Raw genomic sequence first — 16,552 nt, 5'->3', positions numbered from 1 at the left:
TTCCTTTCGATTTCCTGATTTCCGCTCGGGCCCAGCGAGCTCAGCGCAGCAGACGCATCCATTCTCCATATTCTTCTTCTTTTCTTGCTTGTCTTTCTAATGACTCATGCACAAAGGATACCAAAAACGCTGCATCTCCCTTTTTGTCACATTCGAGTTTTTTTCTTGATTTCTCCTCCCAAGTACTTACTTACTGGCGGACCGGAGTTTGGGATACGCTGCATACATACCAAAAAGTTTTGCGTGAAGTTTTCTTTGCATCCTGATGAAGATTTTCGACTTGCGTTGTCTCCTCTCTACTTCTTCCCTCTAGCTGTGATGCAATAATCTCATATGTTTTTATTCACACTGTCAATAACTTAGCGAGCGAGGCCGGTGTTGTCTTTTGGTTTGGTCTTATTTGATCTGCGGACTAGGGCGGGTATACGTGATTTGTATCTAGCACGACGGGTTACTACTTGGTCACAGTCGCATATTGTTGGACATTGTGTGGAGGATGAATATGAAACCATGGGCTTATTGTCCGGAGTGTATTTTCGTGTATGTACCCACTATGACCGTATCAGTATCTTCGGCATTGACCGTAGATTGCGCTCAGACCTGCCAGGCGCCGCTTCGAGGCCGCGAGGGAAAAGTAAGTTTTGCAATTGACGCCACCGTACTTTGCGAGCTGAATGCCTCATGAGCAGCAGTAAGTAATACAGGGACAGAGAGGGAAAAGAAAAAAAGCTTCAGCCTGACAAGTTCTCCACCTCGACACCAGAAGAAACCAATCGAATCCGCATGCGTGAAAACTATATGATCCCTCAGGGGAGGAGTACGTAGGTTAGCGCGCTCGTGCGCATAGCCTCGAAATCCATGACACCATCGTGCTTATCCTTGTTTTGGCATCTCGGGCCAGTGTTGCCTGGAGCGGTTCGCCCATCTGATGATCGCGACAGCTGACGCGATGCGCTCTTTGCCGGTGATATCCGAGGAGGCGATAGAAACCCGCCCCCCCCCCCCTCTCAAAAAAGTAAATTAGCCAATACAGGAAGTGATGATGCAGGCAACAAGGCTGAGAACATCCGTTCGCATTGATAACGCTGCACGTGCGGGTTGTGGCGTGCCTTAAAGCTCGCATGGTATCCAGTCATGGGTGGAATACGAGCAAGGTGGACGAGCCAAGAGGGCAATGTCTGTGCGGGAGCTGGTGGCTGATGAGCATGCTGACAGAGTAAACCTTGCTAGGTAGTAGGTAGGTTGTTGGTTACTGTCTGGGAAGTGGCTGGCTAGCTAGCTCGCTAGCTGAGCATGGATTGGACAACACAGCCTAGCGATAGACTTTGACGGTTCCTGATAGTACAGTAAGCAGACACATCGGTTAGCCACGTGCTTGCGCCACAACAAGAAAACAAGCAAACCGGAGAGTTTGAAAACCGAGACAATGCGAGAAAGGATAGCACATGGGAAAGTATGAATGGAAAATAGAAGGGGCTTGTGCGACGGGAATTGAAACATACCATCTGAACAACCTGCAGCCCAGCTACCGCCTTTCTCATTCCATGACACAGCACTCACGGCCTTGACGCCTTCTCCGGTCGGTACACACGCGATCATCTCTCCACTAAGTACATCCCAGGCGAATACGGATGCCTGTCTAGAGCCATTGTCATTGCCACTGTTATCCGCCTCACTCCCACTGAGAACGACGGCATCTGCTTTCGCAAAAACAGACCGGATTCTCAAATCACTCTTGCGATATGTTGCATTACTTTGGCTAGCACTGACATCCTCACCCCCAAACGCCTTCAGGAGCTTTCCGTCACTCCGGTCCAGCATCCGGATCCGTCCATCCGTTGTAGACGCCAGGAGGGCATTGCCGTCATTAGAACAGCGGACACTTGTGACTGGGTGCGCGAGAACATCGACAATAGTGCGTCCCATACGGATATCGTACACTCGTACTCGGCCGTCGTAGCCCCCACTTGCGATGGAGTACGTAGGCATGTGTACATGAAGGGAGGAAACGGTATCTCGGGCTTCGGTGAGGGTTTGGATTGGCTTGTGGGAGTTGGATTTGGTATCCCAGATGTTGATGGTTGTGTCTGCACTGCCTAAATCATACGTGGAATGTCAGTGATTGTAGCGGAAGCGTTGCATTGAAATTGGATAACCCACCAGAAACCACTACCGAGTCACTTTCGCCTGCGAACTGCACTGCCTCGACGCGTGCATTATGCCCACTCCAGCGTCTTATTGTTCCTCCTTGCTCGACATCCCAAAGGAAAACCTGGCGGTCTCCGCCAACACTGCTGAATCGGGAGTTGTCTGCTGCGACAGCCACGTCCAACACGGCGTACCCGTGCGCTTCGTACTTCTGGATAGGAGATGTCGTCTCCGCGTTGTTATTGTTTGAAATGGCTCGGGTGAGGTGAATAGCACGATCTGTAGACCCTGTGAGGACATAAACCCCAGGGTCACTGGAGAAAGTCACCGCGTTCACGGGTCCTGCGGTACGTCAGAGGGGATCTAGAGCTTTGGGGGAGGGTGGAGCGAGCTTACCATTGTGGGTTTTGAGAGTGTGGACCAGTCGGGTGGGGAATTGTTTGATTGCTGGCATTGGCACTAACTGGGATGGGAGGTGCTCAACGCAGGAGGGAAGGAAATAATGAAAGGTCTGCGATACTTATGCTTCAGGCATGCCTCGACTAAAGAATTGGAGCCCCGTTGGAGCCGGGCGAGGGCGCGGCTCACCGCCGGCGGGGATTAGCTTCAAGCCAACAGCTACTCCGCATTATTCCCAGCGGATCTACGGGTTATCTCGGCTTTTCTCTTTGCGGAACCCCCCTTGGCACAAAATTAAATCTGTATTGACATGCTACGGAGTACAAGTGGGTTATTATCGAAGATGTAGTCAAACCATCGCTAGTTACCAGCAGGCAAATCAGAAGAGCAAAACCACCAGACGACTATGAGCGTCACTGCCCTTGTCGCATGGTTCCCCTGAGCGCGCAAAATCCGAAAATCAACATGAAAAGAGAAAAGTTAAAGGGGTAGTCAGATGTAAAGATATTAGTCGAGACGAAAGCACAATCCTTCTGCTTTTTCCACGGTCCGTTGGAGAAACACGGTCGTTCCCAGTGGTCCTCCGGCATCTTAACGACGTCCGTGGCTGCGGGTAGAAGAGCCCTGCAGCGAGTCGATTTCCTGCTCGAGTGATTTGATTCTGTTTGCGGTCAGCATCACATTGCCACTAGGGGGGCGGTCTGGAAACATACGCAGCATGGGTGGCCTCCAAATCCTTGTTGAGGCGGTCCCTCTCTGCAATGAGCTTCTGCTCCCACTGGCGGAACCGCTGTTCCTCGACCTTGACCTGTTCGGTGAAGCGCTTGCGCAGGTTCTCTTCCTCCTCCTTGAACTTGGGGTTGTCCAGCTTCCTGGGGCGGGCCTCGCCGAATTTCCTGGTCTCCATCTGCTGTGCCCGGTAGGCCTCGTAATGCTGCTCTTCTGTGGTGTGAATCAGATCCAGCATGTGGGTACGGATCAGGATTGAGCGGAGCTTCTTGAAGTCGCAGTGGTCTTCATTCTCAACCTCAGCAACACCCCAGGCGTATTGACGACCCTTGACAACCCGGTTGTCGCTGGTCTTGACGTCCTTCTCGGATCCGATGACAGCAAAAGGCATGGCAGCCATCAGGCTGCGTGCGTGAGTGGCGGCATGTTCATCGTCCTCTTCGACGGGAGGGGTGTAGATCTTGATGCCCTGAGCCTCGATGACAGCACGGATCTGAGATAGTCGATAACGGTTAACTACCACCTTTCAGGACGGGATAATGGCTGGGCTGCTCACTTTCTGCTTATAACGGGCCAGATCCGAAGGGCTGAGGGTATCGGCCTTGGCAACGACAGGGATAAGGTTGACACGGGAGCTCAGGCGCTTCATGACTTCAATATCGAGGGGCTTCAGGGTATGTCCGGTGGGTCTGATGAAGTACAAGCAGGCATGCACACGCATATCGATCTTGTCCGTGCGACGGGGCTGCTGCTCTTGCAGCATGTACGACTCATGCTGGTCGTCGAGGAACTCAATAATGGGTTGCCAGGAGTCACGGTTGTTGACATAGTCTCCGAATCCGGGGGTATCAATAACGGTCAGGCGGACTAAAAGCGGGGAAGGAACCCGCAGCGTTAGCAGTTGGCCAAGAAGCTAGAATTCCCAGTATAAACCTTTGAAAAACTTCTCCTCCAACTCGGCCTTGGTGATCTCGATTTCGACCGTCCGGTCAATCTGCTTCTGGTGACGGCGCTTGTGGTCGGCGTAGTTCTTGATGGTGGTAGAGAAAAGGGTGTTGATGAAGGTGGTCTTTCCCAAGCCGGATTCACCAGCAACCTGCATAGTCTAATGAGAATGTGGCTCCTTTATCGCACGGTATCTAGAATGAACCAACCATGATAGTGAAGGCCGCACCCCGCTTAGCGACAATCTTGTGTCTGAATAGATTAGTTAGGATGGATCCTTGGTGTACCCGCCTCTAGCGACAACATACCGCTGGTTGGGGAGCTATTGAGAAGCCATGTTAGCAACCATGTCCGTTGGGGCCCTCTGAAACACAATCTATCACTTACGTTGGCAATGCCAATGGGGGTGGCAGTCTCGGTGGAGGACATGGTGATAAAGGGGTGAGCTGGAGGTCAATTAAGCAGAGCTAAACAGCGGAGTAAATAGAGGCAGAGAACAACCCGGGCCTGAGGTGAAGGGCCAGCGGAATCAGGGAAAAGCAACGAGGGATGGACGACGACAAGGCGAGGACAAGGAAGCAATGGCCGTCGGGCGTGAAGGGGAAAGAGGGACTGGATGGAACTGGAGGACGTGCCTTCTTCTTGCTTTGGGTTGGTTTGGCTGGTTGGCTGTTCGGGCGGCTGCCCCTGAATCCCCCAGGCAAACACATGCAAACACGCCGGCGTGACCTGGCTACCGGGGTGATTAACGCCTCAGGCAGCCGGGGGCAATAGTGCCTTTCCTTGCTGGGAATAGCCTGGCCGCTAGGGCCCCAGATGGCGCTAACACTATTGAAGACTAACGTCCCGGGTCCGGAGCAACTGTTGATCCCGGCTCTTATCGCCCGCTTTTGGCAGGACGATTTTTTTGAAGATCGTCGGATGGCATACAAGGCGCTTGCTTGCTGAGGTGCAAACGGATCGGGTTGGCGACAATGAAGACGGATTTCAAGGTGAGCTCACCTGCTTTGTGCTACCACATTGGACCCAGCAGAACAGGGGTGAAAGGAGGCTGGAAAAGCTCTAACAGAATGTCTACTAGTTCTCCAACCTACTGGGTACGGTCTATCGCAAAGGTAATCTGCTCTTCACCCCCGATGGCACCTGCTTGCTCTCCCCAGTGGGCAATCAGGTCTCGGTTTTCGACCTAGTCCAGTATGTTTACCGCTTCTGTCTATTCAGGATTGTCCAGACCATGGATACTAATGCGGTTCTCCCCACAGCAACACCTCCTATACCCTTCCCTTTTCGCATCGCACCAATATCGACCGCCTTGCTCTTTCTCCCCGAGGAAACCTCCTTTTGACCATTGACGAGAATGGCCACGCGATCTTGACGAACTTCCTCCGCCGAATTGTCATTCACCACTTCTCCTTCAAAGGCCGTGTCTCCGCACTCGAGTTCTCCCCGTCTGGTCGTCACTTCGCTGTCGGAGTAGGAAGACGCTTGCAGTTCTGGCATACCCCGACAACCCCTGGGACCGACAACAATGGCGAGCTTGAGTTTGCTCCCTTTGCCCTGCACCGTGACCTTGCTGGGCATTTCGACGTGATCCAGCACATTGAGTGGTCGAGCGACTCGCGCTTCCTGATTACGGCTTCGAGGGACTTGACGGCTCGGGTATGGAGTTTGGATCCAGAGGAGGGCTTCGAGCCTACCACATTGGCCGGTCATCGTCAGGGCGTGAAGGCGGCATACTTCTCTGCTGATCAGGAATCGGTAAGTCTGCGCCTGGAAGCGGCTGAGCTTGAGCTGATCGCAAATAGATCTACACCGTCAGCTCGGACGGAGCCCTTTTCAGATGGGAATACGTGAGCAAGAAGGACCCAGAGACCATGGAGGACATCGCGGAGGCTCGGTGGAGGATTGTGAAGAAAGACTTCTTCATGCAGAACGACGCCAAAGTTAACTGCGCCGCGTTCCACGCGTCCACTAACTTGCTGGTCGTCGGTTTCTCCAACGGGTTATTTGGGCTTTATGACTTGCCGGAGTTCAACATGATTCATCAGCTGAGGTATGCCTATCCACTGAATTCTGTGTTGCCGAGCTAACCCGAGTTCAGTGTCTCCCAGAGCAACATTGATTGTGTCACGATAAACAAGTCGGGCGAGTGGCTGGCATTTGGTTCCTCCCAGCATGGACAACTGCTGGTGTGGGAGTGGCAGTCGGAGTCCTACATTCTGAAACAGCAGGGACACCTGGATTCTATGAATGCGCTGGCCTACTCCCCCGATGGCCAGAGGATCGTTACTGCGGCAGATGATGGAAAGATCAAGGTCTGGGACGTCAAGTCTGGCTTCTGTATTGTGACATTTACAGAACACACGAGCGGAGTCACGGCGTGTGAGTTCGCCAAGAAAGGAAATGTCCTGTTCACCGCGTCCTTGGATGGCTCCGTGAGGGCATGGGATCTCATCCGTTACCGAAATTTCCGCACATTCACCGCCCCGTCCCGGTTGTCTTTCTCATCCCTTGCTGTCGACCCCAGTGGTGAGGTGATCTGCGCCGGCTCTCCGGACTCATTCGATATCCATATCTGGTCGGTACAAACCGGTCAGCTGCTCGACCAGTTGTCTGGTCATGAAGGCCCCATTGCTACGATGGCGTTTGCTGCCGATGGCAGCCATCTAGTGACCGGCAGCTGGGATCGCACTATTCGCGTATGGAGCATTTTCGGGCGGACACAAACGAGCGAGCCTCTTCAGCTCCAGTCTGATGTATTGAGCGTAGCTTTCCGACCTGATGGAAAGCAGGTCGCTGCGTCGACCCTGGACGGACAGCTGAGCTTCTGGTCGGTCGAAAATGCCGTACAAGTTGGTGGAGTTGATGGTCGCCGTGATGTGTCCGGCGGACGCAAGATCACTGATCGTCAAACTGCTGCGAATGCGGCTGGGACCAAGTCTTTCCGGTGCATCAGATACAGCTCCGACGGCAGTTGTATTTTGGCTGCTGGAAACAGCAAATACATTTGTCTGTACGACGTGGCGACGGGCTCCATGGTGAAGAAGTATACCGTGTCTGTCAACACATCGCTGGATGGAACTCAGGAGATACTCAACAGCCGTGACATGACGGAAGCGGGCCCGCGAGGCCTCATTGATGAAACAGGCGAAGCCTCTGACCACGAGACACGCGTCGACCGCAACCTCCCTGGTGCCAAGCGTGGCGATCCTAGCGTTCGCACAACTCGGCCAGAGGTCCGGGTCACGTCCGTCGACTTCTCGCCAACGGGACGTGCGTTCTGCGCGGCTTCCACGGAGGGTCTCCTAGTCTATAGCCTAGATACGGACATGGTTTTTGATCCCTATGATCTCGACATCTCGATCACCCCGTCCAGCATTGTGGCCACCTTGGAGGGAGCCAAGCGCGCAGCTGCCACAGGCGAAGTGAACGATGATGAAACTTTCTTGAAAGCATTTATCATGGCGTTCCGCCTGAACGAGCAAAAGCTGATCCGAACGGTCCATGAGGCCATCCCCCCTGGCGACATCTCCCATGTCGTCCGTTCAGTGCCGACTGTCTACCTTCCTCGTCTCCTTCGCTTCGTGGCCCATGCCGCTGAGGAAACACCACATCTCGAGTTCAACCTGCTGTGGATTGAGGCGCTTTTCAGCAACCACGGTCGGTACTTTAAGGACAATGCAGGCACCTTTGCCCCTGAACTTCGTGCGGTCCAGCGTGCCGTTGACGAGATCAACAACAGCTTGAAGAGGCTCGCTGAGAAGAACATCCACAACCTCAACTACCTCCTGTCAAGACCAGTTCTTGCCGAACAGAAGAAGCCTGATCTGGCCCTGAAGGCCATGGGTGTGGCAGTAGAGACCAAGGCGGGGGACGAGCAAATGTCAGATGCTGACGCAGAGGGGGAAGGCGAATGGGTCGGCCTTGAATGATTGTATGCTATGTTTTGTATCTATACTCCTGTTCTGTTCTCTCCCAACCGTCTTTCTACTTTGCATTTGCGCCTGGCGTTGATCTGTGGTATACCTGGAGATAAAGGAGACGGTAAAAGTTGGGAGTCTTGCTGTGTTTATCGGTTATGTCCATATATTCACTGAATAATCCCGATAAAAATTCTTCATATAAGTGCGAATGGTCCTGTGCGTATGTAGGCAAATCTGACCTGTACCGGGTAGGTACAAACGGTGAATGCATAGGCTTGCCTGTTTATACAGTAAGTACTAGTAACTGTTGGTTCCTCTCCTTCCTCACTTTATTCCCACTCACCACCCACTCAACACAAACAAAATCTACTTTCAAAGCCGCATTACTGCGCGGCCAACATGGCCCTCTGGCTTTGCTATTTAGCTTTCGCCGTGGTCTTCTACTACTACCTCACCAGGCCATCCAATCCGCTCTACGTCCCCACCGTCAAGTACAGCCGTTTGCTCCCGGACTTCATCAACCGAATCCTTTACTACGTGACTGCGCCATCTTTGATCCACAGAGGATATGAGAAGGTATACATCCTCTGCGCAGGTTTAGAACTACTAGCTCATCGTGTACAGTACAAAGATAGACCCTTCCGCATCCTCAAACCCAATGGCGACTTGATCGTGCTACCGGCTAAATATCTCAAGGAGATTCATCGCATTCCACCTCAGAAGTTGAATCCAGTGGATACGGATTTCAAGGTGAGGTGACAGATACAATCATTTACGATATACTCATGCTGATCCTACAGACTATGTTGCGTGACTATGCCATTGCGACGGCTGTGAGTGATCTTCCCGCCCAAGCTGTCACCAAGAGGTTGAATGTTTCACTTGGTGGGTGTACCCTGCCTCCGTTAAAGGTGTTCCTGCTAAAGTTATGATGCACTCCCAGGTCAAATCATTCCAGAGGTAATCGAGGAGCTGCATTATGCGATCAGTGTCGAAATCCCCAAGTGCAAAGGCAAGCAATCACCACATCCTTAGACAACCCGCGTACCTAACACAACCAGAACAATGGGCTTCGATTAACCTCTACAACACTATCCTTCGCATCGTCAGCCGTACCATCTCCCGCGTTGCTGTCGGTGAAGACATATGCCGAAGCGAAGAATGGACCAATGCCATTTCTTCCTACACATCCAACGCCATCTTCACCATTAACATGCTCCAGTTCTTCCCCTGGTTTCTCCGTCCCCTGATCTCACAATTCACTCCCCTCAATGATCTCCATCAAGAGCAACTCTGGATACAACGGGAGCTTCTCGTACCTATGATTCAGACCCGCCGGTTCGCGGAGATCAATCAAACAATGTACATAAAGCCGGACGATCTGATGCAATGGATGATGGATCTGGCAAAAGCCTCGTTCGATCGCGATCCTGAGAGCATGGCGAGGGGGTTGCTGGAGCTCACCAGTGTGAAGATGATCCATACCACCACGTTGCTAGTGACCCATGCGCTCTACGAACTTGTGGCTCGACCGGCGTATAAAGAGCCGTTGCGGCATGAGGCCCGGAAGATGCTGAAGAACGGATGGTCGAGGGTGACGCCGGAAAGTCTGGAGAATCAACGCCTTCTGGATAGTTTTCTGCGCGAATCTCAGCGCTGGAACCCGCCCAGTGAGGGTAAGTTCAGTCCGAATAATAGATTGGAGGTAATCCTGGCTAACGTGTGCAGTCAACGTTCACTACATTGCCAAACGCCACTTCACTCTTTCAGACGGGCTTCAAATTCCCAGGGGGTCTCATATCTGCTTCGCTGCCGGTCCTATGGCGAAAGACCCATCCATTGTGTCTGAAGGACAGATGTTTAATGGATTCCGCTGGTGTAAGGATCCCACCAAGCGTCTAGTGTCTACTGACCTGGCGAACCTGCATTTCGGGTCTGGTAGCGAAGCGTGTCCGGGGCGGTTTTTCGCGGTGAGTATTGCTAAGCTGATCATGAGTCGCCTACTTTGTGACTATGATATGAATTTTGAGGAAAGGCAGGCCAGACCAGCGAATCTTTGGGAGGGGGATCGCATCATGCCAAACCCAAGGGTTTGGTTTCTTATTCAAGAGAGGAAGAGGGATTAAGGCGTGTTGCTATGATGGCTTGGAGGGTTGGGATGTGCAACAATGGGGAATGATTCTTTGACGGCGCATAGGATTCAAAAAATGTTATAATCGTAGTCCATTATCAGACAACCTCCTGCTCTCCACCCACACTCCGCCTAAAAACCTAACCTACCTACCACTCCCATCTCAAAGAATAGCCACCGCATTAGGCGGACTCGCCACACCCCCAGGAACCTACACAACACCCATCAGCATCCAACACGCACCAAAAACATAAACAAAGGAAAAAAAAAAACTCACATTCAACGGCACACTACACAAAAAGAACCTCCATCTTCCCCTCCGCCTACAAAACCCCGCCAACTCCTCCAAATCAAAATACTCCCCAATCGGCAACCCCCACCCAGCAAGACACCACTCATGCAACGTCATCCCCTCGGGGTGATTAATCGGCGAGGGTTCAAAACTCGGCGTATCGGACGCCACAGCCGCGAACTGGTTCTCCCATAGCCAACGCAACGTTTCCTCTCCGTTCTGGATGCCCGCGAAGCAAGGCGCGGGGCGATTGCCGAGCGATTCTTCTTCTTGGGACGTGAGGGCGTTGAAGGCCTGCGTGAAGCCGGTGCGGATGAAAAGAATGTCGCCGGGGCGGGGGTGGATGGAGTACTCGGTCATTAGGGACTTGAGGTGCGCGAGGGGAATGGGGGTTGAGGTGAAGGGGGTGAGTGGGATGGAGTGGGTGGTGGCCCAGTGGGCGTAGTCGAGGAGGATGCCCCGGCCGGTGATGCCGCCTTTTTTGGTCCATGCTGTGGATGGAGAGGGTTAAGGTTCTGGTGGTATGGATTGTATGGATGTGTGGAGGGTATTGGGTTGTGGTGTGTTGGTGAGGAGGAAGGGAAAGGGGGGGGTGGGGGGAGTATACGAACTATCAACGCCCAATACCCCCGAAGACTTGAATTCCTCTAAACAGTGGCCATTGTAGTAGCATTTGTGTTTTTGGTTGCCTGTATGTCGCCATCCCCACCAGCACGGCGCACTTATCAGTCTCTTTTTCCCATGGAGTAAAATTACATACTATATACTTCGAAGGAACACCCACCATAATGTCGAAACCCATCCCACTGGGTACTCGTCTGAGTATTGAATGTCAGCACGTCATCGTTGACATACCGCGGCGCCTTGTTGATGATTTCCTTGACGAACGGTTTCCGGCCGTAGCTGGAGTGTTTGATGCGGTCGAGTGGCAGGTCGAGAGGAATGCGCACGCCTTCACGGATCTCTTCGGCCGCGGCTTGTCGGACGGTTTCCGGAGTGAGCAGGTTCAGCATGCCCAGGTCGTTGGATGGGCCGAAGAGACCCCAGGTGTTACCCGGGGGACCGGTGGGGTCGAGGGTGAGGTTGTCGAAGGTGGGAATGGTGGTCATGTTAGATTGATTTGATACTATTATTCCGGTTGTGGAGGAATTGAAGGGGTTTGGGTGTTGGGGTTGGGATATATACAGTAGATGGACCGGATACTTTTCCATCATCGGGGGATGTCCGAGATGCTTCCCCGGAATACCCTGGCAGATCATTTAGTTTCTACGCTGCATGCAGAGGCGGGGAACTCCAGCCAATTGTCGTATCCCAACATGTCATTCAGGTATAACAAGTCAGTCGTGGTTCTACATACATCAGGACTGTACCTCTATGCCTTCCGTAACAACCACCTCCAACCTCTATCCCAACGCCAGTGCTGGATAAGAAAATCCTGGAAGCCCGCCTAGTTTTCTCCCGCAACCGCCGCCCCGCGTCCCCGACCACGACCCCGGAACCCATTGCCCCGGTCTCCCATGTTACCACGCCCGCGTCCACGCCCACGGCCATTGATGCCCTGAGGCGGGGGCATATGCGAGTAGTTCTTGGGCCGGAAATTCGGGTTGTTGTTGATGACCCCGGCGTCCGGGTCGGTATCCACCGCAACGTATCCTCCTCGCGTGCGACCCGGTCCTCCACGGCCACCACGGCCTCGACCGCCGCGAGCCGACCCATCAGCGGGAGATCCACCGTTGGATTGCGGCCGGAACGGCAGGGTGGTCTGCGCACCCACTCCGTTGGATGCACCACGCCCGCGTCCACGGCCAGTGACTGCACCACGGTAGGAGTTGCCCAAGGGTGGTGGCGCCGGGGCTTCTCTCAGCTGTCCCTGACCACCAGGCCCAAGCGGGGCACCATATCCGGCAACTGTCAACGGCGATGGCTGTGATTGCTTTTGCGCGTTCGTCGTCGCGCGGGTGTTGGCAGTCAATTGTCGGTAAGAAACATTGAGCACCGATGATGCCGGGACGGTCTGACCCCGGAACGGAGAACAACGGTCTCCCAGCGTGGTACCACTCATGAATGACACATCAAATACCACATCGAGGAGGAGAGCGCGGGGGGTCCGGGTGAGACCGACGACGGTTCCTCGGGTGGCGATGGGCACCTTGCCGGAATCTTGAGCATACACTACACGGTCACCCAGCTTGAACGTCTGGTTTCCGAGTCGTTGCTCAACGTCCGAAGGTCGCAGGAGAGCACCGCGAGGTACGCCACGGATCATCTTCGCCTGCATGGGTGGCAGACTGTGGGAAAGCTGATCGGCATCTTGTTCGATCATCTTCACGACATCGGAATCGAGCTGTTCCGCGTCGAGGGGAACCCGCTCAAAATTCTTGGCCTCGATAGACTTCAGCCATTCCCGGATTTCCTTCATCTTCAATAGGGCAACGTCTTCGGGATAGAAGTCGGTCGGCGTGTACCGATCATTCTGAGGGTTGCGTTGAATGCCCGCAATGAACTCGGGGAAGTTGATCATGTACTGTTGCAACAGGTCCACTGCCTTGGGACTGAACTCCCATCCGGAATCCCCACGGCGGGAATATCCGAGAACCTTTTGTTTCCGAGCCTCGAATTTCAAATTGAGACCCAGATTGGCACGCTGCCCCTCGATATCAACGGAGAACGAAGAAGTGATCTTGGCCAGAACCAAAGGGTTCAGGCGCAAGCTGCGCGCGATGGCGAACGAGGGCATGTAAGGGCAAAGTCTCTCAGCATCCCTGGCACGATCCCTCCCAAACTCAGGCTCCCGACCCTTCATCGCAGCAATCAATCCATTTACCTTGCCATCCTCATGCCCCGAAACATGCACTGGCCTTCCATAGTTGAATTCGCCCAAGAAGAATGCCCGGGAGTTTGCAGGGAACTCCTCCTCGATGGGCAAGGCCTCCCGCTCAATAAACCGTTCATCGGGGTTGATAACTTCATCAACGACCAGTTGAAGTGCGTAGTCAGTTTCCTGCCCCGGGATATCCGCAAATTCTTTGATCGTAGCACCCTCGTCAGTCTTGATCAGACCCTTGAGCAGCTGAACATGCACCATCGACTCGACATCACCGATGATCGTGCCTAGTCTCTTGCTGTAAGTCCCCTCGATCCTGTCCGCTTTCTTTCTCCACTGCTCAATCTGAGCTGCGGTGTGGGGGATAGAAACAACATGCCCCGTCGCTTCGGGGAGAATGTAGTCGAAAAGTTCATCCGATACACGGATAACAAGCGCTTCCTGCAAGAATGGGTAACCCACAAAGACACGCTGGCCGAGTTTCTGTTTGGCCAACTCGATGCTCGACCTGCTTCCAGGATCGAGCACCGTGATAACCATACTCTCGTTGCGGCTTTCTTGCTGGAAAACGGTGACGCCATGGAAGCCTAGCTGACCAACATGGGGCAGGGTCTTTTGACTGGGGAAACCAGCCAACGCTGCTGCGCCCATTTGCACGCCATCAACCAACCCAATGTATGGCTCAAGACCATCCATGGTTGGCAGATCGAAGGTGTTCTCCACACAGTGGCAGTTCGGAATGTCCGGGAACACTCCGGGAAGGGAGGACGGGTAGACGAACTGCACATCCGGGGAGTAGGTGAACTTGAGGCTGGCCCCGAATCCATTCCGGGATTTCTCATCAGGGGTCAAAAGGTGTTCTCTGGTAGCAAGGGCGTCCAATAGACGACCTTCTTCAATAAATGGGATCTTGACGACTGCCTCCCACTCCATCTTCTTTCCATTCATGTCCAACTCAAAATCACGCGGGTAGAAGTCGTAGATCGGGGACTCCGGAGAAGTCATCAGATCACGATAGGCAGCAGGCACAATCTTCTTGCTTCGATCAGGTAAAACTCCCATCAGCTGCTCATAGGGTCGAAATGGCTTTCCGAGTCGGAAGTTCGTGTCGGCCTTTAAGCCCTTCTTCACATCTGCGGAGAGTCAGTAAAAGCCTTCCAAACGTCATAGCCAACCAACACTAACCGGAAATCATTGGTGCGTAGTGGTACTTGAAAAACCATGGCCAGGACGCAATGCCGCGGTAATAGTAGTAGAGAACCCATTGGAGACCTTGCACGTAGTTCTCTGTCAACTCCCTCATCTCTTCGTGGCTATCGAGGCCCCAGCCGAATTTACCAACGTAGTAGTTGTTCTTCCATTCTTGGAATTTCTCCTGATATTTCTTCTCCGCAGCTTGCTGGGCTTCCTCGGCCGACAACTCCTGGACCTTGGCGTTCTCGTATCTCCGGATAATCCGCTGGACAGCCATAGAGGCCTCTTCGTCTTCTTCATCGCTATCGTCGCTATCGTTTGCAGGATGTTGGACCCGAATAAACCGATCACCATGTTCGTCTGCAACGGTGGTCCACGGGATCCGAAGATCATCTGCCAGCTGCTCCACAAATTTGCGGTCACGAGCCGGCATTGCGGAGGCAAAGTCAAGAGGCTTCGTTTCTACTCCCTTTCCAGGTCGGTTCAGAACATATTTCTTAACCTCCTTGAATAGATCTTTCTGGGCAGGGGTGACCGTGAGACCCTTGGGCTTCTCCTGGGGCTCTGCGCCGCCTGTTTTCTTGGCCTGGATCCACCGGGCATCCGAATACTCGGCTTCAAAGAAGCGGAACTCAACATCACTCAGCGCATCCAGAAGCATACCTAAGCGTTCCATCTGAATGACGCCCTGCTCGTTGATGTAACCGCCCATCTTCGGCAATGCCTCCTTGTAGATCTTGAACATAAATGCCAAAGCGCCTTCGTTGATATGCAAATTGGGCAGATTTGGTAAAAAGTCATTTCCAACAAAGAAAGCCATCAGAATAAAATCGTCAATAACACGTTCCATATCAAAGGGGAAGCTCAAGACACCCTCTTGTTCCAATCCCTGGAACTCCAATTCCAAATATTCTCGGACCATGCACAAATGCAAAAGGTAAAAGTTCTGGTGTTCGAGCTCCTTCGATTTCTTCTGGACTTGGCGGCCAAAGGTAACTTCCTCACGTAGGAGGCAGAAGTGAGGGTCGTGGCTCAGAAGACCCAACATGATCAGATCAGCATCAAGGCCGTAAAGACAGTGTCGAACATTGGGTTCGTAACCGGGCTGTGCTTTCGCATGCCGGATGTATTCCATAATCTTGTGTTCACCTTCACCGGGAACTTCGTGGCCGGAAAGGACGATCTCGACTCCTTGCCAGTCCTTATCTTCAGATATCTTCTTGCTAATAAAGTATTTCAATTGTTCAGTCAACTTGGCCATGAACTCTGTGCCCGGTGTGATACAATTGCTGTCAAATGCATCCTCCTTGGGCATTTCGATGCCCTGAGCAATCGCCTTTTCCTTCGCTGTCTCGGCGTCCAAAGCCGTTCGGAAACGTCTCGCGCGTTGCTGGTTCATCTTGGCCCGCGGTGCCACACCATCTACCGCCATGAAGAAAAGCTTCTTTGGCTTGATCTTGCCATACAAATGCTCAATGTAATTAAAAATAGCGATGAACATCTTGTCTTCAGTCATTCGGAAAGTTGGGGAGTCGCTGTCCTTGTGTGTACAATTATGGATAATGCCGTTCATGTCCAGATATAGGTTGTCGAATTCAGGTATACGATTCTCCGCGATCAACATGGAGATCGCGGGATACCGCTCGCTCAGCCAGCGGAAGAACTTGGGAACACCCATGGTGGAATATGTGGGAAACGATAAGATTCACAAGCTATAAAGTCGGAAGTTTAGCCAGATAAAAGGACTATCCTTTGTTCGTGGACGTTGTTCGGAGTCTTCCTCGTCGAGATTCAATGGAGCACCCAAGCTCGGTGGCAAATCATCCAGCGCACGGCAATGCGGTCGTAGATAAAACTAAACGACTGGGTATCCTCAGAGAACGTAGGACCGTAGAATACAACAAGGAAAGGAAGGATAAACACAAAGGAAATATGGGGGGGGTAAGGCGACGAGAGCGCCGTTAAAG

At 52.9% G+C, this 16,552-nt stretch overlaps 5 protein-coding genes across 5 annotated transcripts; 2 read left to right on the top strand and 3 right to left on the bottom strand.

The window, feature by feature from the left end:
• Positions 1–1,004: 1,004 nt before the first annotated feature.
• On the bottom strand, positions 1,005–2,662 carry BO94DRAFT_535627 (WD40 repeat domain-containing protein). The gene is made up of 4 exons (XM_025611836.1): positions 2,545–2,662; positions 2,161–2,490; positions 1,503–2,096; positions 1,005–1,335 (listed from the first exon to the last, which is right to left on the bottom strand). The coding sequence occupies exons 1-4, from the start codon at positions 2,600–2,602 to the stop codon at positions 1,313–1,315; spliced, it is 1,005 nt and encodes a 334-aa protein (XP_025467059.1). The 5' UTR covers positions 2,603–2,662; the 3' UTR covers positions 1,005–1,312.
• Positions 2,663–2,826: 164 nt separating this feature from the next.
• aspC (septin CDC12) lies at positions 2,827–4,876 on the bottom strand. The gene is made up of 7 exons (XM_025611835.1): positions 4,609–4,876; positions 4,530–4,543; positions 4,431–4,473; positions 4,210–4,372; positions 3,833–4,143; positions 3,261–3,769; positions 2,827–3,208 (listed from the first exon to the last, which is right to left on the bottom strand). The coding sequence occupies exons 1-7, from the start codon at positions 4,648–4,650 to the stop codon at positions 3,139–3,141; spliced, it is 1,152 nt and encodes a 383-aa protein (XP_025467058.1). The 5' UTR covers positions 4,651–4,876; the 3' UTR covers positions 2,827–3,138.
• A 271-nt stretch (positions 4,877–5,147) lies between these two features.
• BO94DRAFT_517597 (snoRNA-binding rRNA-processing protein PWP2) lies at positions 5,148–8,349 on the top strand. The gene is made up of 5 exons (XM_025610001.1): positions 5,148–5,213; positions 5,303–5,415; positions 5,484–5,979; positions 6,027–6,274; positions 6,323–8,349. The coding sequence occupies exons 1-5, from the start codon at positions 5,196–5,198 to the stop codon at positions 8,151–8,153; spliced, it is 2,706 nt and encodes a 901-aa protein (XP_025467057.1). The 5' UTR covers positions 5,148–5,195; the 3' UTR covers positions 8,154–8,349.
• A 188-nt stretch (positions 8,350–8,537) lies between these two features.
• BO94DRAFT_597047 (cytochrome P450) lies at positions 8,538–10,270 on the top strand (the record flags this gene model as incomplete). Its single annotated transcript, XM_025616263.1, has 6 exons — positions 8,538–8,720; positions 8,769–8,894; positions 8,945–9,029; positions 9,088–9,156; positions 9,206–9,820; positions 9,873–10,270. Exons 1-6 carry the CDS (start codon positions 8,544–8,546, stop codon positions 10,268–10,270), a joined length of 1,470 nt encoding a protein of 489 aa, XP_025467056.1. The 5' UTR covers positions 8,538–8,543.
• Positions 10,271–10,430: 160 nt separating this feature from the next.
• BO94DRAFT_624658 (uncharacterized protein) lies at positions 10,431–11,731 on the bottom strand. Its single transcript, XM_025617237.1, has 4 exons — positions 11,352–11,731; positions 11,179–11,256; positions 10,553–11,058; positions 10,431–10,486 (listed from the first exon to the last, which is right to left on the bottom strand). The coding sequence occupies exons 1-4, from the start codon at positions 11,674–11,676 to the stop codon at positions 10,439–10,441; spliced, it is 957 nt and encodes a 318-aa protein (XP_025467055.1). The 5' UTR covers positions 11,677–11,731; the 3' UTR covers positions 10,431–10,438.
• Between the last annotated feature and the right edge of the window lie 4,821 nt (positions 11,732–16,552).

The sequence above is a fragment of the Aspergillus sclerotioniger genome, assembly GCF_003184525.1.
Source record: "Aspergillus sclerotioniger CBS 115572 chromosome Unknown BO94scaffold_15, whole genome shotgun sequence".
NCBI lineage: Eukaryota > Fungi > Ascomycota > Eurotiomycetes > Eurotiales > Aspergillaceae > Aspergillus > Aspergillus sclerotioniger.
The sequence above is the reverse complement of the archived record's forward strand: the minus strand, read 5'-3'. Positions and strand labels throughout refer to the sequence as shown.

Bases quoted from the DNA above. Each gene is read 5' to 3' on its own strand.
- aspC (XM_025611835.1), bottom strand. From the start codon at position 4,650: ATGTCCTCCACCGAGACTGCCACCCCCATTGGCATTGCCAAC. The intron at 4,144-4,209 runs GTTTATACTGGG...CCCCGCTTTTAG, and splicing joins GGAGGAGAAGTTTTTCAAAG to TCCGCCTGACCGTTATTGAT. The intron at 3,770-3,832 runs GTGAGCAGCCCA...CGACTATCTCAG, and splicing joins TGGCCCGTTATAAGCAGAAA to ATCCGTGCTGTCATCGAGGC.
- BO94DRAFT_535627 (XM_025611836.1), bottom strand. From the start codon at position 2,602: ATGCCAGCAATCAAACAATTCCCCACCCGACTGGTCCACACTCTCAAA. The intron at 2,097-2,160 runs GTGGGTTATCCA...CGTATGATTTAG, and splicing joins TGACTCGGTAGTGGTTTCTG to GCAGTGCAGACACAACCATC. The intron at 1,336-1,502 runs GTATGTTTCAAT...CTGTACTATCAG, and splicing joins GGCTGCAGGTTGTTCAGATG to GAACCGTCAAAGTCTATCGC.
- BO94DRAFT_624658 (XM_025617237.1), bottom strand. From the start codon at position 11,676: ATGACCACCATTCCCACCTTCGACAACCTCACCCTCGACCCCACCGGT. The intron at 11,257-11,351 runs GTGGGTGTTCCT...GGCGACATACAG, and splicing joins GGATGGGTTTCGACATTATG to GCAACCAAAAACACAAATGC. The intron at 10,487-10,552 runs GTGAGTTTTTTT...GGTGTTGTGTAG, and splicing joins TGTGTAGTGTGCCGTTGAAT to GTTCCTGGGGGTGTGGCGAG.
- BO94DRAFT_517597 (XM_025610001.1), top strand. The intron at 5,416-5,483 runs GTATGTTTACCG...TTCTCCCCACAG, and splicing joins TCGGTTTTCGACCTAGTCCA to CAACACCTCCTATACCCTTC. The intron at 6,275-6,322 runs GTATGCCTATCC...ACCCGAGTTCAG, and splicing joins AACATGATTCATCAGCTGAG to TGTCTCCCAGAGCAACATTG.